The sequence below is a fragment of the Leptonotus elevatus genome, chromosome 5 (genome assembly GCF_054856555.1).
Source record: "Leptonotus elevatus isolate MCC_2025b chromosome 5, RoL_Lele_1.0, whole genome shotgun sequence".
In the NCBI taxonomy this organism is placed as follows: Eukaryota; Metazoa; Chordata; class Actinopteri; order Syngnathiformes; family Syngnathidae; genus Leptonotus; species Leptonotus elevatus.
Window position 1 is genome coordinate 20404848 of NC_141243.1, and position 19346 is coordinate 20424193.

Genomic DNA, 19346 nt, shown 5'->3' on the forward strand with positions numbered 1-19346 from the left:
TTTTTACTGTTGCATAATAGATCGTGTAAATGAAATGTACCCCATATTTTATAATTCCTTTGCTGTCTAAAGTAATCAGGTAAATTTGAGATGATTTTTGTGGATTATATTTACCTCTCTCCAAAATCTTTTTTTTTTTTTACCGTGTGTGCATCTGTGGATACTCCAGCTTCCTCCCACATTTCTAAAACGTACATCTTGTGTTCAATGAAGACTGTAAATTGTCTACAGGGCTGAATATTCTATTTTCAGTTCTGATCTGTGATTGTGCCTCATCAAAGACAGGTGATCACATAGCGTCTTCTGTCTTAGTCTTTTAACAGAGGAGTTGATGGAGCCCTTTTCAGGAAAGCATATAATCCCCAAATCACTGCCCGCATGCCTGTTTTTCTCTTTTGCCCTTCAAGACCGTGCCAGACACCAACAGGGACTTAAGTAGGCTGTATTTGCTGTCCTTGGGCCGTGGCCTTGGTATGATAATGGGTTTTTGGGCCATGGGAGGAAAAAACAATAAAGGCTGAAATGTCGGTAACACTACTGTTCATGGAACAAAAATAACTCAGCACATTCACAAATTGAAAAATACATTTCTATAATTTGATCATTTTCATTAATTTTGAAGTTCTCCCCTTCCAAGATACTGTTACACATTTGTGACTTGATTTACTATCTAGTTTGTGAAAACATTCAATAAATGTAATACACAGCTGGTCTGCCGCCCCCAAGATTTTTGGACATGAAGTTGTCTTTGTGTAGGAGGAGGCTGACCACCAGTCAAGGCAATAGAGGATAGTAAGGAAACAGGCTAACCCAGGGGTAGGCAAGTTTGGTCCTAGAGATCCGCAGTCCTGCTTATTTCTGATGTCTCCCTCCTCGAACACAGCTAACAGGCTCTTGCAGAACGTAATTATGAGCTGATGATTTGAAACACCTGGGTTGGAGGCAGGAGACACCGAAAACATAAAGGACTGCGGCTCTCTAGGACCAAACTTGCCTATCCCTGGGCTAACCTAATGCTGTCTGTGAATCTGAAGCTAACCTTTACTCTTTCCTTGGGTTGGGACTCAGGGTAACTTTTAAAATGCATTCTGACACAGTTACTAGTTGTCGGTTAAAACCCAACTGTAGTTAACAACGTAACACAAGTACCATTATTCTAATGTCACTTTTATTATTTTTAATTACTCCAATTCAAAATATGCAAATAAAAAATGTTTAAAAAAATAATGTTTTAATATATTTTTTTTATACAGTGGACCGCCGCTATTTGCAGAGGATTGGAACCAATCCAGCCTGCAAATGGTGAAAATCAATCCATAAAGCCCACTGAATACCCCGTTTTTGTATGGATGGATGGAAAGTAGATTTGTTTGCTACATGACAAAGTTTTGTTATAACGTCTAAAATGGGAAAAAGAGGACACATCAAGCTTAGGAAGGCAACACCCACTTCCCGCTTCCATCACACACACACACACACGCACACGCACACCCACGCACGCGCACGCACACACAGAGTAATTATGATACGTTGATGACGAAGATACGTGACATCAACCACGAAAAAACACTTTATCCCAATCACAAGTTTATCCGTTTTTATTGTTAATATGGTGTTGAGATATTAAATTGGTTAGTGGTTTGTATGGAAGGTGGAATTCAGATTAGCGGTGTAGCGGTGTTAGCAGTTAACTCCGCCGTAGCAGGACGGCGCAGGACTCTAGACATCTCCAACTTTTCTATGTATGTTCCAATTAGTCTAAATGCCGGTCACTACTTCTTCCTTTCCTCCATGAAGCTTTTAAACTGGCGCGTTTGTAGGACACAACTGGTTCCTCCGCCTCCCTTGGCATCAGACCCGTTTGCTCACAGGCACAGTGGGAGTGTGGAGGTCAGCCAGCCCATGGAGCTACATGAGAGTTTTGACCATTTTTTAATTTGTTGTGCTGAGGGCTCAAATAAACAACACTGTGTCATTGTCCACGTGGAAATTACAATCCTGCGAAATTGTCTAAAAAATCTTTGAAACCCTGTAATCTCATCGTGTTTTTCTCTGACTGTAACTGACTACAGTTAAAAAAAATTTAATCTATATACTGTTTGTAATGCCAGTACATTTATTCCATTACTCTCCAAGGCTGCACTTTTCAGTGATAGTAGGTATCTCCTGAGTTGATTTTATAGAGGGTGAAGTGTCTTTCTCTCAGGACATATTTATGGATTGAAATGTAACCATGGTAATGCACTGGTTTAGTTGAATATTGAAATCACAGCATGGACAACTGTGGGGAAAATAGCCAAAGCCAGCAGCTGGGCCTGCAAGAGATCGCAGGTGGAGATGGGGGCTGTGTCTTGAAAATTCATCTTAATTTGGCGTTCTGTTTCTGTCAAAGCTTGTTCTTGGTCAAATTGTGAGTGCTGGCCATTGAGTTCAGGCCCATTTCAAGCAGATGAGTCAATCACTCACTCTGATAAAGCTTTACAAGACTTCCCCACCAGTGCAGACAGGTACAAATGAAAAGGTCGATCGATGTCCTACATTTGGATCCAATGACTAGGGAAATGGAACATTGTCAAAATATGGGTTCACAAGTGAAATCTAGTCTCACTTCCTCACGTCAACCAGAAGAGCTTAATATGTGACCAGTGTGACGTTTGAATAAATTCCTTAACTAATACCTCTACCTAAGTAATGTTACAGAAACCAAATATGTCTACAGTGTATTTTTGGCTTGCATTCCTGCAATGTGGTGCCTGACTCTGTAAAGTCAAACTGTGATGCAAAACGATCCCAAGACAAACTCACTGGCAGATTTGTCATTGTATTTATACACTTGGCAGGGCTGATTGAGGGAGGCCATAGAGAAAGAGTGGCGACAGAAGAGAAAGCTGTGAGAAAGAACAAATAAAGTTGCAGTGGGAGAGCACTCGTGCATAAGAAAATGACTGAAATAATACATTGGTTGGAGCATCAATCATGTTTATTCTTAAGAAGAGAGGTTGAAGCCATGTTTTAAAGACATGCTGCATCAAACTCACCATGCTTATTTTGCTAGCTACTGTAGACGTGGACTGATTAATATAAGACATGTAAAGTCAACGAAAAATAAAGTTGTTTTGTATCAATTTTATGAATGTATTAAAATAAAATTCCTGGCCTGCTTATAAAAAAGGCCGGTCTTTTTTGTGGGCAATGGTAACGTGAGTGTAATGATGGTGTGAACAGGCAAATGCAAACAACAAACACAGGTACATGCCAATTTAAATGATTCTGGGCAAGGTTATTTTAGATAACGAAATGACTAAAACAAAAATTCAAAAAAACATTTTTGTTAATTAAATAAAATAAAAATGGAAATGCTTAAAAAAAAAGAAAATAACTAACTGAAATTACATTTTACGTTTACAAAAACTAATTAAAACTCACTATAATTATAGTGAAAATGTCCTTAGTTTTCATCTTTCAAGCAGCAAACAATAGAAAAGCACCTTCAGATGACACCACTCCTAGGTGACAATTTTGCGTGTTTGACTTTTGGCTCCAATGGATCGCCTTGCCAGCTTTTTAATTTAATTCAGCCGAAACGCAATGCTAGGTAAAAAGTGCGTTGCTTTTTTTTTTCATTTTTCCATGGTGTTAATTAAATCTTGCACACAATACACAACATTTTAAAAAAGAAAAGAAAACTAATTCTAAAATGAACTAACACTAAACATTCTTGAAATAATTAAAACTACTAATTAAAAACTAAGAGAGCTGCACTGACTAAAACTAAATAAAATAAAAATTCCCAAACTGTAATAACCCTGCTTCTGGGGTCTTTTTTTGCAACAAATTGACACATATGCTTCAAGACTGAATCAATTATGTCGGTACTTCTAGGATTAAGATAAAATGACTCGTCCAAGGCATGTAGTATTGCTATAATCATATACAGTAATCAGATTAATCTCTCAGCTGTCAGGTGGATCAATTATTTTAGCAACAATTATTGCTTGGATAGACGTTTGACCTTATAAACCAAATCTCTGAGAAATACATTTGTTTGTCATATAAATGGCAAAATTGGATCTGAATCCAAATCATGAAAGCGCACATTCCAATCAGCTGTATCCCATTGAGTGGGGAATGCTGTGTGTGAGTGCTTGCGAGGGTAGCACATACTGATTTTTTGTCAAGGTTGCAATGCTGTTAGGGTTGCCGACAGATTTTTGTATCGCAAAGAAATTATGAACATAAAATTTCTTTGTAACAAGAAAAAACGTTAAACTGTTGAGGAAAGTCTGGCAAACATTTGGCTAACGTTTGCGACCTTGAACAGGCCCTGGCAAACGCTGACACAAAATCAACATTCGCTACCTTCGCAAACATTCGCCCCTCAGTGGGATCCGGGAATTTTGGAATTTGTATTTTGGAATGCAAGTGACCCTACACATGGAAGAAACCACCATGTTTTCTTGCTGCTCTTATAGTCTGCGATGTACTCAAAATGATCAACTCACACAGCACACCACACCACACAAATAATGCGTCTGTACTGACGATGTAGTTACTGACTTGTGAGAGGAAGCATCCAGAGTGACAGAAACTACAAAGAACAAATGGTAGAACAAATAGCCAATTAGAAACAGCGCGGCTTTTCTATCTTTCAGTTTCATGTCTCAATAATGTGTGTACAAAGCTGGGCCTAACTCAGTGTTACACATAGGGATTGACAAGGAAATATTGAACAGCTATAATATTCACAGTTGCCGGCCATGACCGTTTTGCGAGTACAGGAACAGGATACTGTGTCAGGATAATCTTTCAGAGATATCTGAGAATTGGGCTTCGCTGACTTGGAGTGTAAAGAAGGGGCTGGTGTGTGCGCTGCTTAAGCCGCTGGCGAGGGAGAGTAAATAAGCTATTGTGAATCCCCATAACCTCAAATCACTGGTTTGGTGTCATGTATGAAATATGAACGTTTGCATCATTATATGTTGACAACAGACACACTGGCAAAGAAGAGGAGGATGTAACCTCAGCATCATGCTGGGATCCACCTAATGGGTCGCCTTTCCTCCCCCGTCCATCAGTTGTTTGATGTCCCCGTTCAACAGAGCACCTGCAGAGTTGAAATGGCAAACATGCTGCCTTTGAAAAGAACACAATCACACCAGCGTTGAAATAAATTCCAATTTTGATCAAGCAAGCCAACTTTTATATGCTGAACTGTGATCACACAAATATCCTTCACAAGCAATTTAATTCAGTGTCAACTTTGTTTTCATGCGATCAAATTTAAAATGTTCTTGCATGTAACGTTTCTAATTTGCGATTCACGTACATATTACCTGCCAAGTGATGATTCTTAAGGTTCAACGTCTCTGTCACATCAGATATGCTATGAGGCAGAGACTGAGGAGTGAGATTGATACATTCTGACAAATCAATATGTTAACTGCTCTTGCATCAATGGTTCCAATTGCTAAATGCAAAACGTCACTTCATCTTATGCCGGTAATCTGCCTTGAAGTTGATAAATACTGTACTTCCAGAGATCTTAGGGTCACATTCAACTATGGGTTTGTTTACACTAGTTTCCTCATCTAAATTTGATGTTCTAATATAGAGTACAAGTGTTCCATTTTTTAAATATATAACTGTGTCTCAACACTGCAAATTCATTATCTCTGTAAAGACTCGGGAAAAGGAGTCTGAAGCAGTAAAATGGGTTTGTCAGCTGTTATGTGAGAAACCTAATTGGAGCAGCTTTGTAGTAAAGTTGTGTGTGTTCGTATGTATGAAACTCACCGAAAGGCTTCTTGCCTGTCAACGGTCGTGTTTCTGACTTCAAAGTGTATGTGTGAAGAAAACATTGTACTCAGCTGGAAGTGAAAGGGGGCTTTGACTTAAATGAGCTAGGATGCAAGACTTTGTTGTTTGAAGGACAACATATTCAACATATGTGAATGCTGTTCATTTTAGTAATTGGCCCAGCATGGGTCAAACTCCAGGTAACTATAACAGTAGGGTTAATTGCCTGCACAGAACTAAATGTGATAATCGCCAGGGCTTACATAAAAACTGAGGCTGCATCTAAATTAGGCACTTTAGGTCAAATTATATCAAATACAAGATCTGTTTCAGCAATGATATCATTATTATGAAATGGTAATAATGTTGAAATTATCTTTCCAGATGCAAGCAGCTGACATATCCAGAGGACCTACCTCAGATCTCTGTGGTCTTTATCTTTGTGAACGAAGCTCTGTCAGTGATCCTGCGCTCCGTCCACAGTGTGGTCAACCACACGCCAGCTCACCTGCTCAAGGAGATCATCCTGGTGGATGACAATAGTGACAGCGGTAAGTAACAGCACAGCAACACCCTTAATGCTGGTCAAACTCAGTTTCATTTATTTATTTTTCAAGTTTAAATGTAAACTAAGACTTTTTAAATAAATGAATAGAATAAATTAATAGAATAATTTTGGAGACTGTGGCATGTATCTCAACAAGTTCAGGTTGTAATGTGTGATTGAATCCTGCCCGAACCCAGCTGGGATAGGCTCCAGCGCCCCCCGCGACCCTTGTGAGGAAAAGTGGTTAAGAAAATGGATGGATGGATATTTCATCTTAAGTCAAGTGTGCTTCTCCCCCGCAGGATGGCACCTAAACGAAATGAATTAATGAGTTACCATTCCACAGGTTTCCCCTGTAATATTATTGTGATGGCAAAGGACTACATTTAAATGTACGCATTGACCCAAGCAGCAATGTTCTCCTACTCTGCCTTCCTCTATGGGGAGCCTCTGCGCTGTTGCACTTTTTTTTCTAAAACATGTTATGTCGCCATATGATCGCATTAAGATTTTCTGTTGAGAGGGGTAAAAAAACAACAACACGGAAGCAGAGGGCGGCGCCACGCTCTGCGCTTCCCCGTTGCCATCATGAGTCGACAAATCGGGGCTCCATTGAAAACTACTCTGCGTTGATATAACTACCTCAAATCCTGGGACCGAAAACAGAGAGTTTCCCCTCTCAGTGTATGTCAACTAGTGATGGGAAAATGAAGCTTCATGAAGCACTTGTGATATTTTTTTACTCCTCTAGATGGCACTCTTGGTTGAAAGATGCAGTGGAAATGTAATCAATTTCCTTTGCACTAGCCTTTATATTTAAACCAAGAGCACCATCTAGGGGAGTCAAAAAATATCACAAGTGCTTCATGAAGCTTCATTTTCCCATCACTAATGTCAACTCACTGTTCAGGGTTAGTCTCGGTGTTGGACCCCTGATCTGCTTGCTTACACTCAAGATATCCAATTTTTATTCATAGGTTGTTTCGGTTCCCTTTTGGTTCACCTGTGTTTGTGAGTTACTTCCTCTTATCTGCTCACTTGTCTTGTTACTCATTAAACCTCTATTGTTAGTCTGTGAGTATTTAGTTCCCCGCGGTCCGTTCAGTCTTTCTCTGGTCATCAACTATTGTATTGCATCAATCCCCATGCTCTTGTGCTCTTGCCCTACAAGTCTCCATAGTATTTTTGAGTTTTGGAGTTTTTGCCATGTGGTTTCTCTGTTATTGTTTGAAGCCTTCCCTGCCCTTGGGACCCCTTGGCTTTGCCCCCACTCCACCACTCACTAACCTGTGACACAGCAAGAGCAGCTATTGTCAATGTGGCAGCTATTGGGGATACAAATAAACAATAAGCATGTCATCGAGGCCAGATTCAGACCTCAGAATACCAGATTTCCAAAAATGAACCACATGTGAGATAAAAAAAAAGAAGAAGTTATATGCTTTACTTTTTGACCAGTAACACATTAACATGTAAAACTTACAGACCGTGTATGTATACCTGTAAATAGAATTATGAGCTCTGACCATTATCCTGAGTGTGAACCCCTGGGACTGAATTCTGTCTACAGGTACAAAAACAGAATGCAAAAATGATCGGACAAGTCTCATCCCTTTGCAATCTATTTTCTACTGTTTCCATGGTGATGAGAACAAAGTCTTATGTTGTGTGATACATCAGGTCATGATGCTCAACTCCACGTCACAAAGGCTTTAGTGTTAAGAGTGGGAGGAACACGGCACCAGGGCGCTCTTCACTCAACACGGTCAACCTTTTTCAGGTTGGCAGAGTAAAGAGAAACCTAAAAATATAAATTCAACTAAAAGGCACACATAGAACATCCTCCAATCTGTGGGTCTCAAAAATATATATAAGCAACAGAAGTACACACATGTCCTCATTAAATCCTCACAATACTTTAATGTAATCTTTGCTTTTGTTTACACTTTACAATTTTAAATAGTCCAAACTAGACTCTTTCTTTTTATTCTACTGTGAAGTCTATAAAGTATTATTTACTACTATTTCACGTTTTGAAGCTGCCTTTTTCAACTAACCCAAATTTCACTAGAAAGCACTTATTTATTTATCCGTTATCCATATGCAGAACATCATGTGACCAATTCTGAAAAACAGGTTAGCGAGCTTCCTGGTTATGCCACAATAACTAGTAAAACAATGAGTTGATGACGTGATGGTTTGAAGCCAAGCGTCAAATGTTGTTTTCTTTGTGACTGGTGTCTTTGGACAAAAAGTTAATACATTTAACTGTGCCAGAAGGAAGATTATTCATCTTGTTTGCCCACTGTGGAAGTCGGTTAGGCATAGTCATAGTCATAGTCCTTAGGTACAGTCAGAAAATCTACTTGAATATGCTATTGAAGATGGCAATAAAACTGCAAATGTATTTAACACTCGCTCAATGACATTTGTGAAATGAGACAAACCTCTTAACAACCCATTTTAGAGGATGATGTTTATTTACAAAAACAATCATAATTATTGTTACTCATAAATGAGTAACAAGAAAGAAAAAATAGGACTTTAACATTTTTTAAGTATTTAATGAAGTTAACAATTTGCTTGTCCAGAATTAATTAAACAATCACACATAATTTTTATTTATTTATTTTATTACCGTATTTTAAACCCTCAAGTGAACAAACACACTGCATTAATCTAAAGTGTATATGAAATGACCAAAGGAAAACAGCTTCTTCAGGATGCGATCACCATATGCAGTTGTTTGAACCACACGGAAAGCACTCAAATGCTGAAACTGTAGTCATATTTTAACACACACTGTCCCGTAGTTAAAAAAAAAAAATAAGGAATTTATAAATCAAACAAGCCTTTCAATCTTCTCCTTTATGTAAAGTTGATTGCTGTTGTCATGCTTGACTCGCAGTTATTGATATTCTTCAGTGACTGGCTGACCTGAAGCAAGACAAATAAGCAAGCTCGGCCTCTTCACCATTTCTAAATGGCATATTCCTCTCCTCACATTGAATTGAAACGTTTATAATAAATCACACACAAGACATATTTTCCTAGCATGTCTACACAACACATTAGTTAGTTTGGACAGCATGTGACATTATCCTCATCTTTTGATGAGTTGCACTTTGGCTGAACGTGTGCGTGTGTGTGCGCTTGTGTGTGAGTGTGTGCGGTAGAATGACTCCAATTAATGTGACTCACCATTACAGCAAAAACTTAATGAGGCCTGAAAACTTACATTCCTTAACAAACTAACAAATTAAAGTATATTCGTAGATTGAAAATCTGATTAGCATGTGCTGTTAAATGTTGGAATCATTCCAGTCCTTCTAAAAATTTGCATTGTGTCAGTCAAAAGTATTTTTTATGCTTCTGCCAACCATTTAAATTGAACAGTTTCAAAAAGTGCACACTTCTTTACACAGTAAATTGGAATAGTTAAAGGCATGTCTCCTTCAATCTGGAAAACACACTAGAATGCAGCAACAAACTGAAGCTTTTATGACGAGAAGAGGTTTTAAAAAAAATAAAAAATTTGACATTGTGACAGGCTGCACAAAATCATTATATCAATTACATATGTTTTTTTTTTTTTTTTTTTTTTTTTAGAATGCTGGGAAATAATGGTGGCTTTGAAATATTCACACTTTGGGCATTTTCACTTAGGGGTGTACTCACTTTTGTTGACAGGGGTCAAGTAGCTATTAATGGCTATATTTTGAGGGAACAGTACATTTATACTGTTATTTAAGATGTACAATGACTACCTTTCATTCTGTTAAAATGCCACTTCTTCGGCGTTGTACCATGAAAAAATATTATTAAAACTCTGCAGAAATATGAGGGATGTAAACATGTTAAAAAACTGAATGCAATCTGATGTTCTTCACGAAGCTGTGCACAAAATTGGAGGGTGGGTGGTGTGCAAGAGAGATTATAAATAGTACAAAACATAGTATACCAAATAATCACCATCGATTCTAGCTACAAGTTCTACCATAATTCTTTTGTCATAAAAAAAAATGATAATGCTCCATGAACATTTGTACCATGTATTCATGGGTTGATGAATGTTTTTTTTTTTTTATATTCACTATGTTTCTACATCATATTCTAAGCTCCATAATTCTCCCTTTGTGGATGAAGGCCAGTGCTATATTTGCTTGGGTTACACACGGTACCTTTTCTTGCAGTAATTATTACATAATGTATTTTATACAGTGGACCCTCACATACTTGCAGTGCAGCACCCGTACAACAAGAGAAGGCAACAAATCACCTCATGAATTTGATTCCGATAAGTATGTTCACTCAAAAGTTTCACTGATTGAAACAAATTTCTGAGTCATACTAACTGGGGACTTAATCGATTCGGGTTTGAATCGCCATTTCTGTACAGAGAGCAAAGCAGTAAATACAGATTTTATGCAGCTACCAGTATACAGTATAATTACATTGCTGCATCGTTTTAATTTCCTTGTAAGTCTTTCATGAACTGCTCGTGAAAATATTTGAACACTCCTCTTTAACGTCAGATTGTGACAGAATAAAGAACACACGCAAACACGCCTTTACTTCCAGACTACCACAGTAAACGTGTTTTCTTTGGTTATTTGACTACCTTTGACAGGACATGCAGTGCGAGACCTAACTTCCATTTTTTCATGAAGGTAAAAAAGGAAATCGTTCAACAATAAAATCATTTACTGTGAAAGGTTGATATTTTAAATGCTTGACAACCTAACCTTTGTATGTCGGATGTCGGATGCACTCAATTGCTTACAACTGTCTTTGCATGTCACTTTAATGAACTGTCTAATGTGCCCTTTTACAGTGGAGCTGAAATTCAACTTGGATCAGTATGTGAACAAACGTTACCCTGGCCTGGTCAAGATAGTGAGGAACAGCAAACGGGAGGGTCTGATCCGAGCCAGGATACACGGCTGGAACGCAGCCACGGCTCCTGTTGTTGGCTTCTTTGATGCCCACGTCGAGTTCAACATTGGCTGGTAAGAGAAGGTCATGTTTAACACAAACCGGGCAAAGGTCGACCTGTGTCTTCTCTGACCTGTGTCTCCTTTTTTTTATCTTTTCCGTAGAGAAATATGTCATCTAAAATTAGTAGTATCACGGAAATATGCACTTTAGTCGACTGCCTGACCTTATCAGTAATGATCCAATGCTATCAAATACATGTTTCCTTTCTCCGGCAAGTTTAGTTAGAATATAGGCTGAAAAGGCACATTAAATGAAACTCACAGGAGAAGGAAGAGGGCCAAATACTGAAAGGTGGGAGCGGATGTAATTAAGGATGGCACTCACATGTATCCTTTTTACATTATTTTGCTCAAAGCTGTGGGGATATTTTTGAGCTGTGAAATTGCATATGGGAGTCTCAGTCCAATGTCGAACTGCTGCATACGTTTACCAGCAAAACATTCGTGCAAGCAATAGTGTGTATATGATAGACAGCACTTGTTTATGGATTGTTCCAAGATCAGACATTTTGACAAAGTCAAACTTTTCAATATATATTTATTTTAGGAAGATGAAGCTTTTGTCATACAGGTGTAAGTTTCACTTCAATATCTGAACGTGAACGGAAGCATTTTGCTTGACAGACTAAAATAATGTAAGGGTAAATCTCAGTGGTTTGTGTGGTGGCTTTTCGAGCTTACTTGACATATTGTAGATAGTCTAAATAAACCTGGAAACCTTTATTTATTGAATGTACAACCTCAATTTGAAACAGGTATTTGTAAGTTGATGCACTCTTTTTGTTCAGAAGTCCTCTCATTATCTGCAACCCCCCCCAATGCTAACCTCTTATAACCCGACAGACACAATTTGCCTCTGAATTTATATCCTTTCTTCTCCATTGAATGACTCATAAAGTATTCATTGCAGTTCGTCTATATCATTTTGTAGAGTCACAATATGATATTTTCAGCAGTGCTGGCTTCTCGCCTGCACTAGAAAAACTGTATTTTGAATTGACATCAGATTAAATGAATTTTAATCTTCATATAGTCTGCATAGCTCCTAAATAATATGTTACACAATATAAAATTATAAATATTGAAATAATCATTATCAATGATTCTTGCTGTTTGATTATGTTTGGGGAAAGGGAGTTTAGTTTTTAATAACAACTGCATGCATCATCCTCAAAATGAGGATGAATATACTGTATTTCATTTAAATTCAAAGCCAACCAAGATGACAAGAATTAGTTCAAACTTGAGCCCTGAAAAAGTGGGCCTTGACTTTAAAATCAGTGTAGACATCTCGTGCCCTACAGTTGAAAAGTTCAAGAGATGCAATTTTGTTTTAACAGATGATGGAAATGGTCGGCGTAGAGCTTGGGATCTTGATGTCAGATACATTGTATTCAAGCAAATCTTTATACTATACATTAAGTGTCATATTTGGTATTTTGTTCATCTCTGGGTGCTGAGAAACACCAAAGGAATTAATGTTATCAAAAGCTAATCCCGTTAGCACCATTAGCTCACATCAAATAAGCACGCAGCGAATTGAAAGTGAAGCGCAGCCAATCAGAAAGAGAGGCGGCAAGGAAGAATGGTGGGAAATACGAAGTCAAAACAGTCATGGTTTGCGCTGTCCCCACTCCTTTGACCAACGGCTTTTGTTTTTATGTTGTTTTCTTCCTACTGAAAACAAAGCACAAACTATCGCCACTGCTCCGCCATGTTTGTTTACTCTGAAGTCACGTTTAATCTTGAGAGGTCTTGCGAGACTTCCCGTCTAACCTGGAAATGTTCATGACTGAAATCGGTTCATGTGTGATGTGTTGAATGTACTGTGTGGCTGCACACTATACACGGTACGTTCACAACTGTTATTCCTGTGATAGTTTTTTTTTTTTCCTCATCATGTTGTAGGGCCTCTCAGACTTTGGAAGTTTCTATATTTTCATAGCTTGAACACAACGCAATGCATGGAGGTCATTGAGAGGGATCCAGCCAGTTGCCATCAAACAAACAGGACTCAGTATAACATTTGTATCATTATATCAGAGTATTACCTAAATGAATTGATTCCCCTGTTGCCTTCATCTGTTCACCATCTGCTGTTGTTTCTAAAATAGATGTGCCGTTTACGCCACTATGTCGACCATTCACCTTGCACATGTTCCCTACTTGTCATCTCGTGCTGGGCCCTCGCGCAGCTTTTGTTTTACACACCAGGCTGCGTAGGCATTTTTTTTTTTACAAGGTAGCTCTTTAAAATGTTATCTTTGTTGAAGTCTATGCAAAATTCCTGTTATTTTAGCTAAAGTAAATGGGTAAAGGGTGAGAGGATACACCAAAGCAGGAGATGTTTTTTCAAGACATGCGCTTGTGCCGCTTTGTGTGCTCATGTAAATGTGTGAATTTACATAATCTGCCATCTAAGCGCAAGCATTTTTTGCATCTCCTTTATTCCCAAAGATTCACCCTCTATCTCCACAACCTATTTGTTACAATGGAAGGCGTCAGCTATTTATCATAATATGATTATTCACCATGACACATCCAGTGATTAGTAAGATGGATGGTTCCTCTATGTTGTGAGTCTCCATCAATGACCTTGTGCACGTTGTCTGTGCATATTGAGCCAGCAAAAATGCTGCCAACTTGCAGCTGCACTGTTTTGATTCATTGGCATGGTGTTCCCTGTGATTTGCTGTGTATTTGCAGTTGAAATGCTGCCTGTTGTTTACATTACTGGTTAAGATGACATAACTGCAAAGACCCTTTTGCCTTCTTGGTCTACGAGAAGTGACAGGTTTCACCAGGTTACTAAATATGGCTTATTTTCCACTACACCCATTTCAGAAATAAGAAAAGTTGTTTTTACTTGCTGTGAATACAGTTAGTGGCTAAACGTGCATCCGGGAATGTTTATTTATAACATCATGAATTGAAATGAATATTATTTGATACTGTTAGCGTATAACAGTATAGGACTCTTTATGACTCTTTTGACATTTGCAAAGGAGAAAGGGACAAACATTGAAACACCAGTAGACTGGACGTCAGTAGTCATTTCAACGCAAATGAAATATAACTAAAATATACATGGAGTCATGAGTTTAAACTCTTAATAGGCTTCCAATGGGAATAAAAAAGAAAAGAAAAAGGACAAAGGACCACATCTGACTTTTATCCATATTTTAAAAGAAATGATCTTCCACCAAAAGAGTACAGCTCATGAAAAATGGAAGGAAAAACCATTGCATTGCATTTGTAGTTCACTGTGTGCTTCTAATTTTATTTTTTTCTTCACAATAAATATTTAAAATGTGTTCTTGGGTGAGTATATTGTATGAATATGTGGGTATAGTTTACCACAGTCTGCCATGATTCAGTTGTGTATTAGTTAAAGTAAACACTGAAATTGTATCAATCTGCCCCTCTTGACAGAAGTGAACTTCCTTATTTGCTTTATTTGTCAAATAAACCACATTAATGGGAGGAAATAGGAGTGTGTTGTGATTTGGACCTTGTGTCTGTCACTCCTGAACCCCATTACTGCAGAAGAGACCCGGGGAAATTGTTATTTATCGTTTATTCAAACCTCTGCACAGTTGCAATTTCAGGTTATTAATGATTAATCATTAGCAACGTGGCATCCATTCCCTGCTGGGTGAATGTTGTTGTGCTGTGGATGCAATAATTTCTTTTCTATCTATCTTTCTTTTCCTTTTTCCCTACATTTACCTATGAATCTTCAATGCTGTATCATGTGCTCTGGTATTGGTGGAAATCTTTATTGTAAAAAGTAAACATGCTTCCATTATGTTATATATATTTATCAAATGCATGCTTGAATTATTACAGTATGTCTCTTGTACACGTACGAAACTCTAGACCCTACTTATATCCTGTGTAGTGTTGTAGTTGTTGCAATTTCTGCTCGTCAGATCAGGGGGATTCCACAAAGCGTCACCCCATTGATTTATTTGTCTTTGCACCGAACACCTTTCCTGATGCAACCCACCCATTAAAAATAAACAAATGAAATAATCCATGCTTTGAACTGGGCAGTGGCTGGGTATTGTGGCACTGGCCTGGAATTGAACCTGCACTGTCTGTGCAAAAGGCAAGCACATGTAGTGCTGTAGTATCATATACAATTGCCAAGTACACATACTATATCAGTGTTTATACATTTTGCGAAGATGTAAAACAAAAACGTTGAGATTCTTGATTTTATCAGCCACATCTTCCGCGAATATAGAAACATAATGGAATGGAATGTAACACTGCTGGAAGAGTCTTTCATGTGTCACCAACCCACAATAGAAAAAAAAACCTGACACTACATTAATATTCTGCTTTCATACTTTAAAGTCAGGCAGAAGAAAATTATAAGGATTAATGATGTGCAAAACCTCATCTTTTGGTGTCATGATCTGTTTTGTTGATTTGGGTTTGGCCCCGTCCAGACGGGAGCAAATCGTTCCTCAAACAAATCTCATACACACAAAAGCATTTCAAGACTTGCGTGCGTCCAAAAGAAGACGCTGAGGACGTTTAACGGCTGTAATGTATATGCCATGTCTATAGTGGCGCTGTAGCACAGTCACAGGGAGTTAACGGAAAGCGTAGAAGAAGAATCAGTGAAGAAGACGAACACTTTTTTTTCTAAATTCATTGCAATCTACAGAATAAGCATGTATCAAAACAACATGAAAAAGACGAACACAGGAGACGTGACAATGACTCAAGTACAACACCGCTTGATGAACGTGGGAATAAAGAAGCAAAATATTTAGCTGCAAAAGCAAAAGCAAGCTAAGGAAAACGACTACGACACGGCTATCCGCCATTGTTGTTGACAGACTGACAGTTCGCGGGCAGTCACGCGAGAATTGGCGCATACGTCATCAATCTGCGACAATACGGCGTCATCCAGCTGCGACCATTACGTCATCACTGGAGGAGAATCCTGCATATGGTGTCCAGATGGACGCGTGCGGGGCGCGTTTTGAAATCTTTCTACTCTGAAGCTCGGTTTCAAGCTCCAAAACCACACCATCGTGTGGACGAACGGCCTAAACGGTAAAAAACTTGTGAGGATATATTGAAACTGGCTTTCATGTGGACGGGGCCTTAGTTGAAATGTTTTCCTTGTGTCCTTGGTGTCTGTCGTCAAGTTTTATTGTTTCCACCTGAGCTTGTCAACTCGGTTCCTTGTGTCATCCATTCAGCTCCCTCAGCCACAAGTGTCTGTCCAGGTGTCTCTCGTCTCGTCTGTTTGTCTGTATTTATGTTGCATTCGAGGACGGTCGGACTTTTCCTTGTTCAAACCAGGAAGTGTGTACGGGAAACTTGGAAAATCCACTTGCGAAGTCGAAAGACAAAAAGTATTCCGCCTTCACCGACAGACTAAAATGTGACGTTACTCTACAATGGCGACCTCTTTGGAAACACAGACCGTGAATGGTAAAACACAACTTACTCGAGTATAAAAATAGATAGCTTTCTTCATTCATAAATATTCAACATGACTTCATGTAACACAATGTACGTGACAGTATGCCGCTCTCTCCCTGCATGAAATCATACAGTGAACGACTGAACTGTATGGAATGCTTATGAAATAACATTAAAACAATAAATGAAGCAAAATTGTGAGAAAGCAAGTTTGCTGGAGGTCAAAATGTGTTTCGAGGACCAAAATAAAAAATAATTTATCATTATAAAAAAAGCAGTCCATTTACTATCCACCATTTTGGTTGTTTACTTTCGCCCTGAATGCTTTTAGGTCGGAACTAGGAAAAAAACGACCATACTCGAATGTAGCATATGTTCTCTGCTTTGTTTCAGACTATATTGGTTCATTATACATGTCATGCCCTTGTCAGCAGTGTTTTTTCACAAGTCAAGTCATATATCCCCTTATTTGTTTGGAGCTTTTGGATTATCAGTTTTGAATGAAGTACCTTGTTTGCTTTTTTGTTCTTAATTAGATTACATTTTTCATTTAGGCCTACAATGCCTGCTTCCCTGCATTGACATCATCAAACTGGTAATTCTCAATTAATTTTCATGATCTATAACTTAGTGCTTTTATGTTTCCTTTTTTATTTATTATTTAATAGCTAAATAGAAAATACTTCAATAACAAAACATTTTTTGCCATACATTGTTATGTCTGGATTTTTCCTCTCCTTAAATACACACTCTTTTTTTTCACAGGTACTGTTCCGAAACTACAATACAAAAATAAAATAAAATTCTCCCTACATTGCACTTTAAATAAAGTTTTGGTTAAATGTTTTTGTTTTCATGACATTTTTTGCTTTTAAATGTGCATTGTGCCGTTTAAAAAATTAATGCCCAGATGAGTACGAAGAACCCTGACTGTTTTACTCTGACTGCACCTACCAGCTTTTATCTTCCCTTTATAGTAGAGTGTGCGGAACCTCACACTCCACAACTTCTTTGGGGAGGGAAAGGGCGGAGTATTTCTTACCTCATTTAAATTCATGTCTTCGTTTGTCTACTGTAGCTATCTGCTAATTCTTGATTTCAGAGTGAGCCAATATGTTGTACTATGTGATGTATGTGGTTATTGAACATCTGCGTCACAGTCAGGAGGTTCTGGGTTTGGATTTCGGCCCTTCCTGTGTGGAGTTTGCATAATCTGTGTTTTATATGTAGGTCGGAGATCTTTGCTGACAAGATATTATCATTCTACCACTACAAATAGACCTATGTCTATTTTCCTTAAGGAGACTATATGTACAGTAGGACTTGTCCATTAGTTTGAAGCGGCACATGAAATGGAATTGAATGGTGAGAGGAGAAGCAACCACAGGTGTTGGCGTGTTTTCACAATGTCTGATTATTCATCGCTGAAAGGGATTCAGTTCTTTTGTAATATGGCTCTCAGTGTGATTTTGCCTGATGTGGATGAATAAGCCTCTCATTGCTGTACAGATGAGACAGCAGATAAAGGAGGGGGATGACACATGCAGACTCATCTAGTCAAAGCGTGCCTGTCCTCATTTCCACAGCGCATCTTACGTTACATCCTCATGGATTCTTCTTGTGGTCGGGAAGTTGCTTCTTGGCTCAGGGACTGTTTTAGGTTCTCAAGCAGGATGGAAAATGAATACAAGTGCACACATCTAAGCCGTCAGCAATGTGAGATGGATTAAAGTTTAAAAGGTAGTTGCATTCTTCATTTGGCACAGGGTCTTCTTGTATCTTCGGCAACTTGTAAAATGACACTTTGTGTCTAACCTGTTGTCTTCATCGTCATTTTTACATTTTACAATGTGTACAGTGTCAAATCTCAAAATAAATTGTATTGATGTCACAGTGGAACCTATTGGTTTAAGAATGATTGCAAATTCCTATCGTTTGTCGAAGGGGAGATGAGGCAGTTTTGATAATAGTATCATTGTTTTTTTTTACCATTTCAATTAAACTGTCTATTTGGAATAGCTTTTTCATATCATCATAGCATATGTGATTGTGTTCTACTGTCTGCTCCATTGATACTCTGAGAGCACTAGCCTCAAGATAAAAGTAGTGGGGAAGACAAATGGGTCCCACTGAAGAGAAGCAGATGAGGCGAGCGCGCACAAGAATCAGGGTGAACAGAGGCAGTGGGCGGAAAGATCCAGAGAAACTAGAAGTGTGGGAGTATCCTTCAGAGATACATTTATCACGGTATAATTGCAACCTCCTTTTATAAATTTAGAAGTATATCACATGACAAGCTGAGTGTATTAGGGCTGGCTTTGAAGATATGCTGGATATTATCTCTGAACATGAGAAAGAGTGTCCTAAATGTAACATTGGCAGTGATTTCACTGTGACTCTTTTTCAGCCAAGGCTCTAATTTGGTATTTAGGACAAATACAGAGGAAGAGGAGCCCTTTGCCTCATCAATAGAAATACTTCAACAATCAATGACTGATATTTTTAACAAAATGTATAAGCGCAGATTTTTTTTCATTAACTTAATTGCTGCAAAATAT

General features: G+C 38.3%; 1 protein-coding gene across 1 annotated transcript in view; it reads left to right on the forward strand.

Annotated features, from left to right (window-relative positions):
• Positions 1–19346, forward strand: part of galnt9 (polypeptide N-acetylgalactosaminyltransferase 9) — a 75188-nt gene that overhangs the window by 14802 nt on the left and 41040 nt on the right. The window contains exons 3-4 of the mRNA XM_086076730.1: positions 6181–6347; positions 11178–11352. Coding sequence (XP_085932856.1) covers positions 6181–6347; positions 11178–11352 — 342 coding nt within the window. The remainder of the gene's footprint in view (positions 1–6180; positions 6348–11177; positions 11353–19346) is intronic.